At 53.8% G+C, this 12,739-nt stretch overlaps 5 protein-coding genes across 5 annotated transcripts; 1 reads left to right on the forward strand and 4 right to left on the reverse strand.

Moving 5' to 3' along the window:
• Window positions 1–697: 697 nt before the first annotated feature.
• NEUTE1DRAFT_89145 (uncharacterized protein) lies at window positions 698–2,920 on the forward strand (the record flags this gene model as incomplete). Its single annotated transcript, XM_009856941.1, has 4 exons — window positions 698–883; window positions 953–1,952; window positions 2,202–2,450; window positions 2,589–2,920. The coding sequence occupies 4 exons, from the start codon at window positions 698–700 to the stop codon at window positions 2,783–2,785; spliced, it is 1,632 nt and encodes a 543-aa protein (XP_009855243.1).
• A 223-nt stretch (window positions 2,921–3,143) lies between these two features.
• On the reverse strand, window positions 3,144–5,005 carry NEUTE1DRAFT_149342 (transaldolase; the record flags this gene model as incomplete). The annotated part of the gene is made up of 5 exons (XM_009856942.1): window positions 3,144–3,578; window positions 3,648–4,031; window positions 4,106–4,401; window positions 4,493–4,511; window positions 4,729–5,005. The coding sequence occupies 5 exons, from the start codon at window positions 4,765–4,767 to the stop codon at window positions 3,342–3,344; spliced, it is 975 nt and encodes a 324-aa protein (XP_009855244.1).
• A 172-nt stretch (window positions 5,006–5,177) lies between these two features.
• On the reverse strand, window positions 5,178–5,544 carry NEUTE1DRAFT_104638 (uncharacterized protein; the record flags this gene model as incomplete). The annotated part of the gene is made up of 2 exons (XM_009856943.1): window positions 5,178–5,266; window positions 5,460–5,544. 2 exons carry the CDS (start codon window positions 5,542–5,544, stop codon window positions 5,178–5,180), a joined length of 174 nt encoding a protein of 57 aa, XP_009855245.1.
• Window positions 5,545–6,490: 946 nt separating this feature from the next.
• NEUTE1DRAFT_70467 (uncharacterized protein) lies at window positions 6,491–9,868 on the reverse strand (the record flags this gene model as incomplete). Its single annotated transcript, XM_009856944.1, has 3 exons — window positions 6,491–9,125; window positions 9,198–9,486; window positions 9,705–9,868. 2 exons carry the CDS (start codon window positions 9,409–9,411, stop codon window positions 6,697–6,699), a joined length of 2,643 nt encoding a protein of 880 aa, XP_009855246.1.
• A 1,267-nt stretch (window positions 9,869–11,135) lies between these two features.
• NEUTE1DRAFT_89155 (superoxide dismutase [Cu-Zn]) lies at window positions 11,136–12,327 on the reverse strand (the record flags this gene model as incomplete). The annotated part of the gene is made up of 4 exons (XM_009856945.1): window positions 11,136–11,475; window positions 11,534–11,685; window positions 11,786–11,965; window positions 12,253–12,327. The coding sequence occupies 4 exons, from the start codon at window positions 12,263–12,265 to the stop codon at window positions 11,356–11,358; spliced, it is 465 nt and encodes a 154-aa protein (XP_009855247.1).
• Window positions 12,328–12,739: the final 412 nt, after the last annotated feature.

Here is a 12,739-nt window from a genome sequence, read left to right on the forward strand (position 1 = left end):
GTTTTCTGTTTGCCAAGTCCCGAAACACCAAGGGGTTGATGTTAAACACATTCAACGGCGAAACGAAGAGCCAAGCATTTCAGTTTCCTCAGACAAGAAACTATTCCGTCATTCTTGTCTTCTTCGGTTTCAGTTGCCGCTTGGCGATTTGGCCCTGCCGCCGCCTATTTGAATGAAGGATGGCTCGTGCACTTCATTGCTGGAAGAAGCTACCTCGGCTAGGTACCTCTACCGGGCAATTGACTGCCAAGTGGAAGACATGGGACAACACTGTCTCCCAGGCACAGACACCGAGGTCAGCCTCAACCATCCCGTCTCGTTCCTCGAGTGCCTGATCATGCGCATTCCACTTCGATGAACCAATTCCCAGCCTCCTGCCCTGGCCCTTCCATTCTAGATTGTCAATTTCCATCCGACGCCAACACCCAGCGCTAGTTACACCAAGAAAGCTTATTTTGCTACCTCCTCGTGTGCCATCCATCACCTGTCATCCATCCGGCATACATCCGGCAGCATCGCGTCACGCATCCATGAGTCCAGCACAGGGGCACCAGCAGCTGTAGCACACCACCCTGACCTCATATCCGCCTTCGTCCGTCGGTCGCAAACTGCCAACTGCAATTTCGACGCGCCATCACATCTCGACAAAACCTTGTGACGAGCCCACCTTTGCATGGAGGGAGAGCCTCTCTGATCCATGGCCCCTCCCTCGGGCCTCCACCAAACCGCCTTATCCTCCGACTTCGAGACCCCGTTTCCGCCCCTCGTCCGATCGTCTACCGCGCCCGTCGCTTTCAAGTCGCATCGCGCCGATCCCTCCCATCTGGCCCCCGAAGATGCCTACTCCCCCGTGTCCCCGCCGCGCCGAACCAGTCTCTACAATGTAGACGGCAGTGGCAGTGGCAGCGGCAGCGGCAGCGGCACCAACGCGCCCAATGGCTCCGCGAACGAGCTACGTCCAAGACTTATCAGGCGCAAAGAGGGCAGCAGGAGCAGGAGCAGGAGGAGGCAGAGGCGCTTTCAGAAGCTGCTTTGGGTGAAGCAGTCATATCCCGACAACTACACCGACCAGGCCACCTTTCTCGAGAAGCTCCAGCGCAACCCGCGCGTCAAGCCGTACGACTTTTGGCCTCTTGTTGCCGACTCGACCGTCATTGTCCAACAAGTATGCTCCGTCATCATCTTCGTTGTCTGCTTCGTCGGCATTTTCCAAGAGCGTGTCAGCCCCGTGTCTGTGGTAGGCTTCGGCAGCTTTGCGACCTTCATCGGCTGGCTACTATGGGATTGGTGGGTTGGGGAGGAGAGTCTGGGAGCGCAACGCGCAATGGATGGGACTACACATTCACATAGAGGGCGAGACCCTCGTCCCGTACGGCGTCAGGACTCTCTTGGTGGTCCGACTCGGAACGCGAGCATCGTAAGTCTTCCGGGAGCCGGAGCGGGAGCGGGGACGGGAGCAGCGACATCGACACCAGCGTCTGCCCTGCCTTCAACGGCGCCGTCCCCGCGTCTTGATCAACATCTACACATCCCCCGCTTCAGCATCGGTCCAACCGACTCGCGCTCCGCAAGTATCGAGCCCTCTACTGCCGCCGCCTCCCCTGCCGGCTCGCGGGCCCAATCGGTCGCCGACTTCCACGAAGCCCACTACGGCCACCACCGGCAACGGTCCTCGATTTCCTCCCCCATTCGCGGCGGCGGCGTTCTTCCTGGAAATAGCCGCCTCCAGCTCCGTCTATCCACCATCAAATCCGCCGTCCTCATCTACTTCACCCTCTTGGGCCTCTCTCCAATCCTCAAGTCGTTGACACGCTCAACCTCCTCCGACTCCATCTGGGCTATCTCCTTCTGGCTGCTTGCCATCAACATCTTCTTTTTCGACTACTCCATCAACAACAACAACCCCTTCACACAAGCAACCATCACCAACCCTCATTCCAACCAAACCGGCGGTATCGTAACCGGAGGCTCGACCCCAGCGCCAGCCGGAGCCGCATTGAGAGCCGGAGCCGGAACCGGAGCCGCAACGCCCCTCATCCCAACTTTGACCTCAACCTCCCCTCCCACAAGCGGCACTTCCACGCCTGCCACCAACGCCGGCACCGGCACCAGCACCAGCTCGAGGCCCGTCCACGGTACTTCTTCTTCCACCCCCACCGCCGTCCCCACCGCAACAGGCGGCACAACCACCCCCATCCCAGCGCAGCACAAGTTCCCCATCGCCTCTCTCTCCACCAACGCCGCCCTGATGGCCTCGACCGTGCTCGCCTCTCGCCTACCGTCCACCGGACAAGTCTTCTCCTTAACCTTGTTCTCCATCGAAGTCTTTGGTCTCTTCCCCGTCTTCCGTCGGTACGCTCGCCACCGTTCATTTCGGTACCACGTCATCCTGACTGTCCTTCTCTTGCTGGGAGCAGGAGCCGGAGTGGGCATTATTATCGGGGCGCCTTGTCCCCCTTCCGGATCTACTTCTTCTTCTTCCGTTTCAATGGCCGCCGCCGCCGCCGCCGGTGGAGCAGGAAGAGAGTTGTTGGTAATATCACCAGAAGAGGTAGTAGACGGAGGAATGACTTTAGGATGGACAAGAGGGGTGTGTGAGTGCTGGCAAACGTGGCTCAAACACTCGCTCCTCGGCATGATTGTTTCTTGCCTGATTGCCGCGGTGGCCATGGGCGGGTGCAGCTGGTGGCTGATTGGGTTGCAAAAGTACAAGAACGAGATTTACGGGCCGTGGGACCCGGCGAGGCCGATTATTATTAGTAGACGGTATTACGATGATGAATGAAACGGACACTGTTGTTGTTGTTGTTGTTGTATAAAGGGGTGGGTTTAGTAGATTCAGAATAGATAATGTTTCTCTTGTTTTTGGGTATATAAAGCTAGATTGGATCCGCGATATGATGCGTTTGTTGTATGGTCTAATGGATGTTGTATGATGAAAATGAAGTGGAAGACATGTGTGGTGGTGGTGGTGGTTTGCATCCTTCCTGACAATGATCATAGAGACAAATCATATCACCCACACTTTCACATGCCACTCACTCATGAACAACGGCAGACATCGACCGCCATGTTTTCATCCCAATTGATGCGAGTTCGGATGACATGTACCGTTGTCGGGTCACCTCAAGTCAACAGACCTCTTCAGACTCTCAATGACTTGCATAACACGTCACCTACAGTACTACAAAAGATCTAATCTTCAACTTGACCCAGTCACCGATAATATCTACACGTAATAATGAATCCTCAATGCGGACGCAAACAGTTGCCAGAAAAAAAAAGTCATCATCATCCATTTTTGTTTCATTCTAAATTAAACCATTACTACCACCGCACGCTTACTCAGCAAGCTTCTGCTTGATGATGTCCTTGAGGGTGACGGCATCAGCAGCGAACTTGGAGATACCCTCGCGGAGCTTCTCGACGGCCATCTGGTCCTCGTTGAAGTCGAAGCGGAAAGTAGGCTCGCTGTTGATGTAGGTCTTCTTCTCGATCGAGAGGCTGGCGGCGTCGGCAGCGTTGAGCTTCTGGGGGACGGGAGCATCGGAGTTGAGGAGCTCCTCGAGGAGGTTGGGCTATTTTCATGTTCTGTTAGCACATATTTCTGCAAAGTATTGCAGCATGAGATGAAGATGAAGACATACGGAGATGGTCAGGTAGTCGCAGCCAGCGAGCTCAGTGATCTCGCCAATGTTGCGGAAAGAGGCACCCATGACAATGGTCTTGTAGCCGAACTTCTTGTAGTAGTTGAAGATGGTCTTGACGGAAGCCACACCGGGGTCCTCCTCCTTGGAGTAGTTCTTGCCGGTGTGAGCCTTGAACCAGTCGAGGATACGGCCGACGAAGGGGGAGATGAGGAAGGCACCGGCCTCAGCGGCGGCGATGGCCTGGGTAAGGGAGAACATGAGGGTGAGGTTGCAGTTGATGCCGTGGTCGCGCTGGAGGATCTCGGCAGCCTTGATACCCTCCCAGGTGGAGGCGATCTTGATCAGGACGCGGTCCTTGGAGATACCCTCGGCCTCGTAGAGCTGTTGGTGGCAAGGTCAGTCATTGCGAGTCTAAATCAGGGAGCTCAGGAGGCAACATATTCAGAAACACGCACCTTGATGATGTGGAGAGCCTTGTCGACGGAAGCCTTGGTGTCGAAGGAGAGAGCGGCATCGACCTCAGTGGAGACCTTGCCGGGGACGATCTCGAGAATCTTCTTGCCGAACTGAACAAGGAGGTAGTCGAGAGCGGCATCGACCTTCTCCTCGGGGGAGCCGGGGCCCTTCTTGGCATCGGCGATGGCGGCGTCGAGGAGAGCGCCGTACTCGGGCTTCTTGGTAGCGGCGAGAATCAGGGAGGGGTTGGTGGTGGCATCCTGGGGCTTGTACTTGGCCATGGTAGCGAAGTCGCCTGTTGGAAGCAAGAAATCGTTAGCATCATTGGAAACATGGTGATGATGTTCTGCTCCTGCATCGGAGGGGAGATGGCGGAAGAAGCTTACCTGAGTCACAGACGACAACCTATACATTGCGCAAAGATGCAGCGGTTAGCAGCTCGTTCACCAAATTTTGTCGCAGAATACCGCAAAACAAATGCGAACAGAATGAAGCATCTCGCATCATGGCCAAATCCCATCAAATTGCGATGGTTCGTCTGGGAAGCTTCACAAAAAGCCCCCGAATCATCGGATGAGGGGTTTGGCGGGGTACAGGGGGAAACAGGAATGACGGAACGTACAGTGCCAGTGGCCTTGAGCTGCTCGAGAGAGTTAGACATTTTGGGTGGTGTGTATGAGTGAATAGTATTAGGCGTGGTTTGTTGTTGGTGTTTTGAGGGGTATCTAGCAATCAAAGAGAAAAAGTCGGTAGGTGTTTTGTTGTAGAGAAGAAGAAAAGGTGGAAAGGACTTGGGAATCCGGCGAAGTTATTGAAGGGCGAGTTCGCTTTCAAGTGGTGTTGGGGATGACGGGGAAAATGGCAACGTCTTGGCACGCTTCGCTAAGGTAGGACGTGAGTGGAATGCGGTGGATGGTGCTTGCAACGGAGCGAGGGGTCTTTTTGGTTCTTGTCCTGGTTTATTAATATGACACCTAGGGAATCCGCTTCACGGCCAAATAGCGGGGATCTCATCACCATCGTCATAACTTTCCATCCTGGTACGCATCCTGTTTGCATATCGCCGCCGCCTCAAGTTGAGCATGGACAGTTCCTGTCAATCCAGTTCCTTGTTCGTCCCGTCTCGATGTGTTCAAATACCAGCCCTGATCCTCCCTCGACTTTTTCGTCGACATTTTGGCCTTCTTTCAGCGCTTCTTCTGCAAGGTCCGGAAACTCTCTCGGACATCAAAGCAGTTAGTCTCATCAAGGTAGTCCCTTGATCTATCACTTCCACGCCTTCTTGGAGAAGACTCATGTGATTCTTTGCTTTGACATTTCTCAGTTCTTGTTCCCCCTCTTCCCGTCACAAACCGCACTTCTCCGACCATTTGCCATTTCTGGCCAGCCCGGCCAGCACGGCCAGTTTCACAGAAGCCATGTGGCGAGTCCAAGTCATTGTTCAATCCGAGCACCCAAGCAGAGGCACCAGGGACCTCGATGGCCGCCTTCCGCCTCGGCCGTCAATGCCGAACTTTCCTCCCGGGTTCTGGTTATGGTCTCAGTTCTAGGGTCCAAAGAACGAAACCGTTTTCACCGTTTCCTCCTGATCAACACCTTTCATCCGGAGCATCCAACACATCGTCAATCCCGCTTCCTCATCCCAATTCGGATCCCATTCCATCTCTTACACCATCACTGACCACACATCAGTCAGCATTGCAGCTAAACAACAGTCACCCGTCCTTCAGGCACCGTCGTGGGCTGCGTCCCTGCGTGGGGGTTAGTCGTTTGGGACTTTTGGGGGTGCTTTCGGGGGTTGGGGTTTTGTTAGTGCGGCGCAGCGTGAATGTTAGTGATGCCATAACGTCACGCCCAGTCTTCGCTAGTCTCGGCAGTGACCCCATTCGGATCGGCCGGGGGTGTGTTTACGGGGCTCCACTGCTTTTATGTCACCAGTGCAGTGACAGTCATCGATGTCGTTTTTGGAACAATACCGATGCTTGCCTTCGTTGTCAATGATAGTCCTAGTATTTGAGTTGATTGTCAGTTTGGCAGAAGTGACACCTATTAACCACCTCTAACAACAACCATATGGATCACACGCATCTCTTGATCCTTACTATTGGGCACTTTCGACATTCTGTCATGTTTCCAGCCCCCAGGAGACTTGCGGTTCCACAGCTCGGTGCAAATGGAGCTTGAGCTGACCAATTTACCCGGCCACGTTTCTGACAATCCAACTGCCTTTTTATCCGGCCGGCGATTTTTGCGGCGAGACTTTCACAGATCAACACCGCCATAGTCCCTACCTATTGTTAGCTCCGGCGATCGGCAGTTTCTTGTAAACCACATATACACGTATATCACTCGTCATTTCAGTTCACAAATACACTAGACATGTTGATATGACAAAAGATGGCGGTTGAGCATTTCGAAACCGAATCAATTATCCCAAGTTCTTTTCTCCCTTTTGATTATCATGAACACCTAAGGATATCATCTTTTGCACGCCTCTCACGCCCCCGCCTTGCCCTGCTCCTTATAGCTTGAGAAAAGCAACAAAACTCTCCGGCATAACACACTTCTCCGGTATAAGCACCGACAGATTCTAGTCCTCAGTGATATCGCCATACTCCCACATACCAAGACGCGTATCCTTGGCCTGTTCTTGAGCCTTCCTGTACGACTTCAACGTCTTCTCGAACACGGGGCTCCTTTCCCACGCCTTGAGCTTCATGGGAACCATGGCGTATCCGGTCGAGAGGATCTCGCGGTTGAGAGATGAATCAGGATCCTTGGCATCCTTGGGGTCATAGATGGTAATGTAGCTGAGACCCTCCTTGTTGTCAATGTAGTCAAAGCTGCCGACGAGCTGTCTGCCTTCAGTCAGCTCGTAGATAATGTTGATGGCCTCGTCAAGGTAGTGAGTGGCGGACGGAAGCTGGACGAAGGACAGGGAGGCATCAATGGCCTGGGCCTTGAGCTTCTGAACGCCAAACTGCGCGTCAAGAGGACGGAGCTTCGACCAGGGCTGCTTCTCGGAGTTACCGTAATCGATGTAGACAACCTCGGCAACCTTGGCGGAGCGGTCGTTCGACCTGACGCGGGCTCTGTACCACTCGCCATCGGCGCTGAACTGAGCTGCGACAAGCTCACCAGTCTTGGGCGCGTCAGGGAGGGACTTCTTGTTGGCAGGGTTGCTGTGGTACTTCTTGAACTCGTTCATGAGGGTAGTCAAGGCCGCAGTGCCCTGGCCGACCTCCTGGATCTTAAGCTTGCCATTGGCATCGACGTTGGTGATGACAATGTCACGGTAGTCGTTGCGCTTCTCCCGGATGGTGAGCTCAACCTCGGGGGCAGCCTGAGCAGCCTCTTCCTCCTCAGCGGCGTCCTGAGAAGGATCCCAGTCCTTCCATAGACCCTTACGAGCCTCCTTGGCACGCTTCTCAGCGGCGTTGAGCTCGGCAGCATTGCCGGACTTCTCGGCAGAGTATTGATGCACGGAAGCAAGACCCTCCTCAACAAGGAGCTTGGCAAAGCTCTCGCGGCCAATGTAAAGGTCACCAATGAAGCCGCCAACCTTGTCAATGTCGTGAACATCAATCTCGCAATCTCTCTGGTTGCAGCGTCGGTTGGCCAACTCAAGAGCCTCGTTTCCGAAGGGCTCACCCTCCTCCTTGGGGGTGCGGCCAGCACGGGGAGCACGGATACCGGCGAGAACCAGGGTAATCTTGACACCCTCGCGAGGGATCAAGACAGTGAAGCGAGAACCGGACTTGCAGTAGTCCACGATACCGGGAACCTTCTTTTGCCTCGAGAGGGTAGAAAGCTGAAGCTTGGCTTTTTGTGCACTCTCGGACATGTCAGTGTACTGCTTGATCTTGGGGCTTTTGCCAGACCAGATACCCTTCTTCTCTTCCTTGGCCGTCTCCTGGGCAGCGAGAAGCTCGTCGTAGTTGGAAGCGCGATCAGTGTCATCCTTGCGGTGCCTGATAACGGTAGCGTAGCCCTCCTGGACAAGCATCAGACCAATGTTCTTGCCGTCACGAGTGACAGTGGCAACATCACGGGCCTCAAAATCATCGGTGGCAGCCTTGGAACCGTCAATCGAGACACGAACGTGCTTGCCAATGATCTTTTTGCGCAGGAACTCCTTGGCTTCCTCTCTCCAGGGAGCCTCGGAAGGCTCACCGGCTCTGGGACCACGAATGCTGCTCAAGCTGAGCCTCTTCTCCTCGCCGGCCTTGTTCCGGACAAGGATGGTATCGGCACCGACAATCTTGGTGACAGTCACGTCGAGGTCCTTACCACCAGCAGTAGCCTTGGCAACGTGACCCTTGTGCAAGCGCAGCTGAGCGGACTGGGCCTTCTTCTCGGCAGCGCGGAGAGCAGCCATATCAGGTCCAAGGAAGACAGAGTGGAAGTCGTTGCAGCGGGCAAGGCCGTCCTGCAAGAGGAACTCGGCAATGTTGCCGTTGGGGTGAAGGATGGTAGCAACGAGCTGGCCCTGAGGGCTGGCACCGACGATCTTGACCTTCAACTTGCGCTGAAGGAGGCGGGTCTCGACAAATCTCTTGGCCTCCTCGCCATATTCCTCGGCAGGCTGCGTCTGGCCCGTGGAGGGGTTGGTCCTGGCGGCCGATGGCGTCCTGATACCGGCAATGAGAGTCATGACCTGGTAGTGCTTCTTGTCGCCAAGGAGAAGACGGGTAAGGAGACGGTCTCCGCTAATGACCTTCTCAATGACAGCGTCCACGGTCTTGCCCTTCCACTGGTTGAGGAAATCGGGGCCACCAAGGTCGTTCTGGACCGCAATGAAGCCATCCTTGCCAGCGTGAAGGCCCTTTTGTTCGTCCTTTGCCTGGGTCTCGAGTTCCCTAAGCTTGTCGATTTTGTCGAGAGTCTCCTCGGAGTCGTCTTTCCTGCCGGCATCCTCCCTGACCTTGAGCCAGCCAGCCTTGACGGCAGCCTCGGGGAGCTCGGTTCCATCCTGGAGTTGCGCAATTCCATATTCCCTACCGGAGTTGGGGATGGTGTCTTGGGTTCGAAGTCAGTAATTGTTGGTGTAGGAGCAACTGAGCCAAGAGGAGGGGACAGCAAAAAGCTTACAGAGTACAGTGCACTTAATGGGCTTGCCGAGAGTCAGTTCCCTGAGGAACTCACGGGACTGGAAAGCGTATGGCTCGTCGCCATCTTTGCTCAGACGGGGAGCAGTGACATAAGCGAGAGAGAATTGGCGCTCGAGTGCTGGGTTCTTGGGGTTGGCGAGGATCAAAGTGTCGCCGCTCAGCACCGATTTTACTTGAGCGAAGAAACTAGACATGGCGACAGATGATATTTAAGGCGGGGCTCGTAAGGTAAAATGGTCGAGGATGGTTGGAAGTATTAGGATGTTGTACTAGAAGAGGGAGGTGTTAGGAAGGTATCATAACTAATAATCTGGCAACCGAGGTGCCAACTGAGATTGCATTGGTCTCCGAGTCGTCTTCGAGTTCTCAGGCCGATGTTCTTCCATGTAGCCTTGGCTTGGTGTTTGGATCATGCCGCGGTCCGGCCAGAAGGTACACCTCAGAGAACGAGAGGGGAAGAACCAGTGGGGGAGGCTGTCTTGCATACCTAATAAATATAGAAAGAAAAAAAGAAACCAACAAGAGCTCAACAAGGGGAAGGAGAGCTCTGGAATCGTGATATACTACAGTAAAGCGTAGAGTTGTGATATGTAGAAGGGAGAGATCCTGCAGACGGCAAAAGAGGAGAAAGTTCAAGTCGAAAGTTGAGACTTTGACCGGTTGGTGGATGGGACGGAAGCTCTCGAGATGCGGCCACTGCACTGGCCAGTGGAACGACCTGACGGAAGGACAGCTGTCGGTGTGTCACGATTTCCCTTTGCTGGCCCAATCTGGACAGCTTTCGCCATTTCATCTGTCCTCGCCCCATCTGAAATGTGGGGTAAAGCCCCTCAACAGCTGTTCTGGAAGCGCCTCCCCGCCAGGGGACTGGTTTCAGGGGCTGTCGCTCGGTACTTCAACACTACTTCAACTCAGCGCTTCGATAGCAGAGGGCTAAAGTATATATAAGTACCTTCGACAGCCTCAGACATCTTGGCGTCTCTCATTGCACCACCACCACCTCGGCTCTTGTTATCTGCAACCTGACATGTCATCACTGAGGTGAAGCCTTTCACGGCGAGCTTCGTCTCCCACGGGAGGTTCGGTTTCGCATATAGAAATTGAACCTCGGATTGTCAAAGTCCGCGTCAAGCACAGCAAGAAGGACCATGACTGAGATTTGGCCTCTCTCTTTCTACCATTTCTTATCTCATGCGTCAAAGACCAAAGCCTTCAGCTTTAACGTGACCTCGCGAAAATTCAAATTTGACGATTTCCCAGCTTCGCCAAAGCCAAGGAACTCTATACGGTCTGTTCCCGTGGCCAAGACGTGCACAATGGGGCTGACGTCGAAACCAAGTTGGAGATGAGACTTCCTAGTGTATACCTACCCAGGTGGGACGTGTTGGTGATTACTCTTGGGCATGACTTGATTGTAGATGAGTATAAGAGGAATATTCACGACAAAGAGGAGTTGCCAGATTGGAGGATCATACTATAGAAGCTGGGATGCTTCTGGGGTTGAAAAAGTAACTTCGTAGTGGTGAGCGTGTCTGTGTAAAGGTGGGTGAGTTTTGGGTAGTTTTCAGCTCATATATGCTTAGGCCTGTAGGTTTAGTGAGCATAAATGTTTTCGACGTAACGAAGCTCTCGTACGAATATTTATAACATCCATGTCCAAGATCACAGCTGTTCTCTTCTGCAAGCTTCCACTTCCGATTGCGTCGCCCGCAAACGATTGGAGCATATAAGCTGAGTGCTGTGACAGCCCAGCTTCCCAAGCTGCCGAGCTAGAGCTTCAAGCAAGGATCAAGCTTCATAGAATAGGAACGGTTTGGGGAAGAGCTACATATGCAGGATTCATCGACGATGACAGACGACGTTTTTCGCTTTCATATGACCAAGATACTTTGAAGCTATATAGGTAGTTGTCAATTGTGACCAGGCAAGCAGTATGAATATTTTGGTGCCAATGGCAGTATAGCGATCGGTCTCTGCATATCAAACACTGGGTTGGATCACAGTCACAGTAACTTCCAAAATTAGCTGGCTTGTTTTTTCACTTTTACAGTTTTATTCACGCTGCTTGACAACAGACTATCCCAGGTCACGTTGAAACAGTAGTCTAACAACGCAAATCATCCGACCAGTCGAGATGTTTACTGGGAGATACCAATGACGCCGCAGGCAGGACGGGGACCGGCGTTACCAGTCTTGAGGGACTCCTCGTTGCCACCCTTGCCAAGGTCGTCAGTGCCGGCGTGGACGACGACGGTGCGCTGTTGGAAAAGTTAGCAAGGGGAAACATTGTAAATTGTGATCTGTGGGAAAACATACGCCAATGACGCTCTCGGGGCCGATGAGCTTGACGAGGTTGTCAGTCACGGTGCCCTTGGCGTTGCCCTGGGCATCGGTCTCAATGTTGCCGAGATCACCGACGTGGCGGACCTCGGCGGTGCGGTCACCGTGGGTGGTGCCGTGGGGGTTGACTGCGGGTGGGTAAGGGCACATTGGTCAGTCTAGCGCTTTGATGATCATCACTTCCGCCCCTCTTCCACGTTACACGTTCCCTGGGCTCACTTTACTTACAGTGAGGGCCGGCAGAGGTGCAGCCGTTGGTGTTGTCACCGAAGGTGTGAATGTGGAAGCCGCGCTTGGCGTTGGGGTCGTTGCCAGAGATATCGTAGGTGATGGTGGTGGGAGCGGACTCGGACTCCTGCTCGAAGATCACGGTGCCCTTGACGTTAGAGTCACCACGGATGACAGCGACTGGACGAATATGAAAGAGGTTAGCCGTACTGTCTTCTAGCCAATAATGCAGGGTCCCGGTAGCCAAAGAGGTTCTCCAAGTTCCTCTTGCGTCAATCGTCGAGGGAGGTGACGACTGAGGTACCCATCAAGGTGTCCGGCCATGAGCAGAAAACTCGCTCAAACCAACGCGTGGGTAACCGATCCCTCCACTCGGATCGTCTGATGGCGGATGGGTAGCCGCAAGGCAACCTCGAGAACGTGACGGTGGGATGAATGTGACGCATTGTAGACGGAATCGTGCTTACCAGCCTTGACCATTTTGACGGATTTAAAAGTGCTTGGGTAGAAGCAGTTTGTTTGGGTATCTGGAAGGTTGTGTGTTTACTGAAGCAGAAGAAGCAGCAGAGAAGATCTTGGGAGAAAAATCGGCTACGTTATACTTGAACCTGAAGAAGCGGGGAGCCACGGGGGAACAGCAACAAGTCCGACGTCCGTCCGAGGATCGTTGGCGTCCAGGTGGGGTTCGTCAGGCAGGGGATGAACGAACCAGAACCCCGCATTGCCGTCATCTCGTTCTCGCAGTATGATTGAGTGGCGCTTACAAATTCGGCAGCAGTTCCGGCCACACTGGAAAGAAAGCCGTTACATATGAGGGGTCTTGGCATTGTCATTGTCAGGACAAGGGGAAACATGGGAGATGATGTTGTTTTGGTGCCTCAACTCGAGACGGGAGCTTGATCCAACTTGGATGGTCTGAATTGCCAGAGAGGAGCATATTTGCTCGGCATCTTG

The sequence above is a fragment of the Neurospora tetrasperma genome, assembly GCF_000213175.1.
Source record: "Neurospora tetrasperma FGSC 2508 unplaced genomic scaffold NEUTE1scaffold_81, whole genome shotgun sequence".
In the NCBI taxonomy this organism is placed as follows: Eukaryota; Fungi; Ascomycota; class Sordariomycetes; order Sordariales; family Sordariaceae; genus Neurospora; species Neurospora tetrasperma.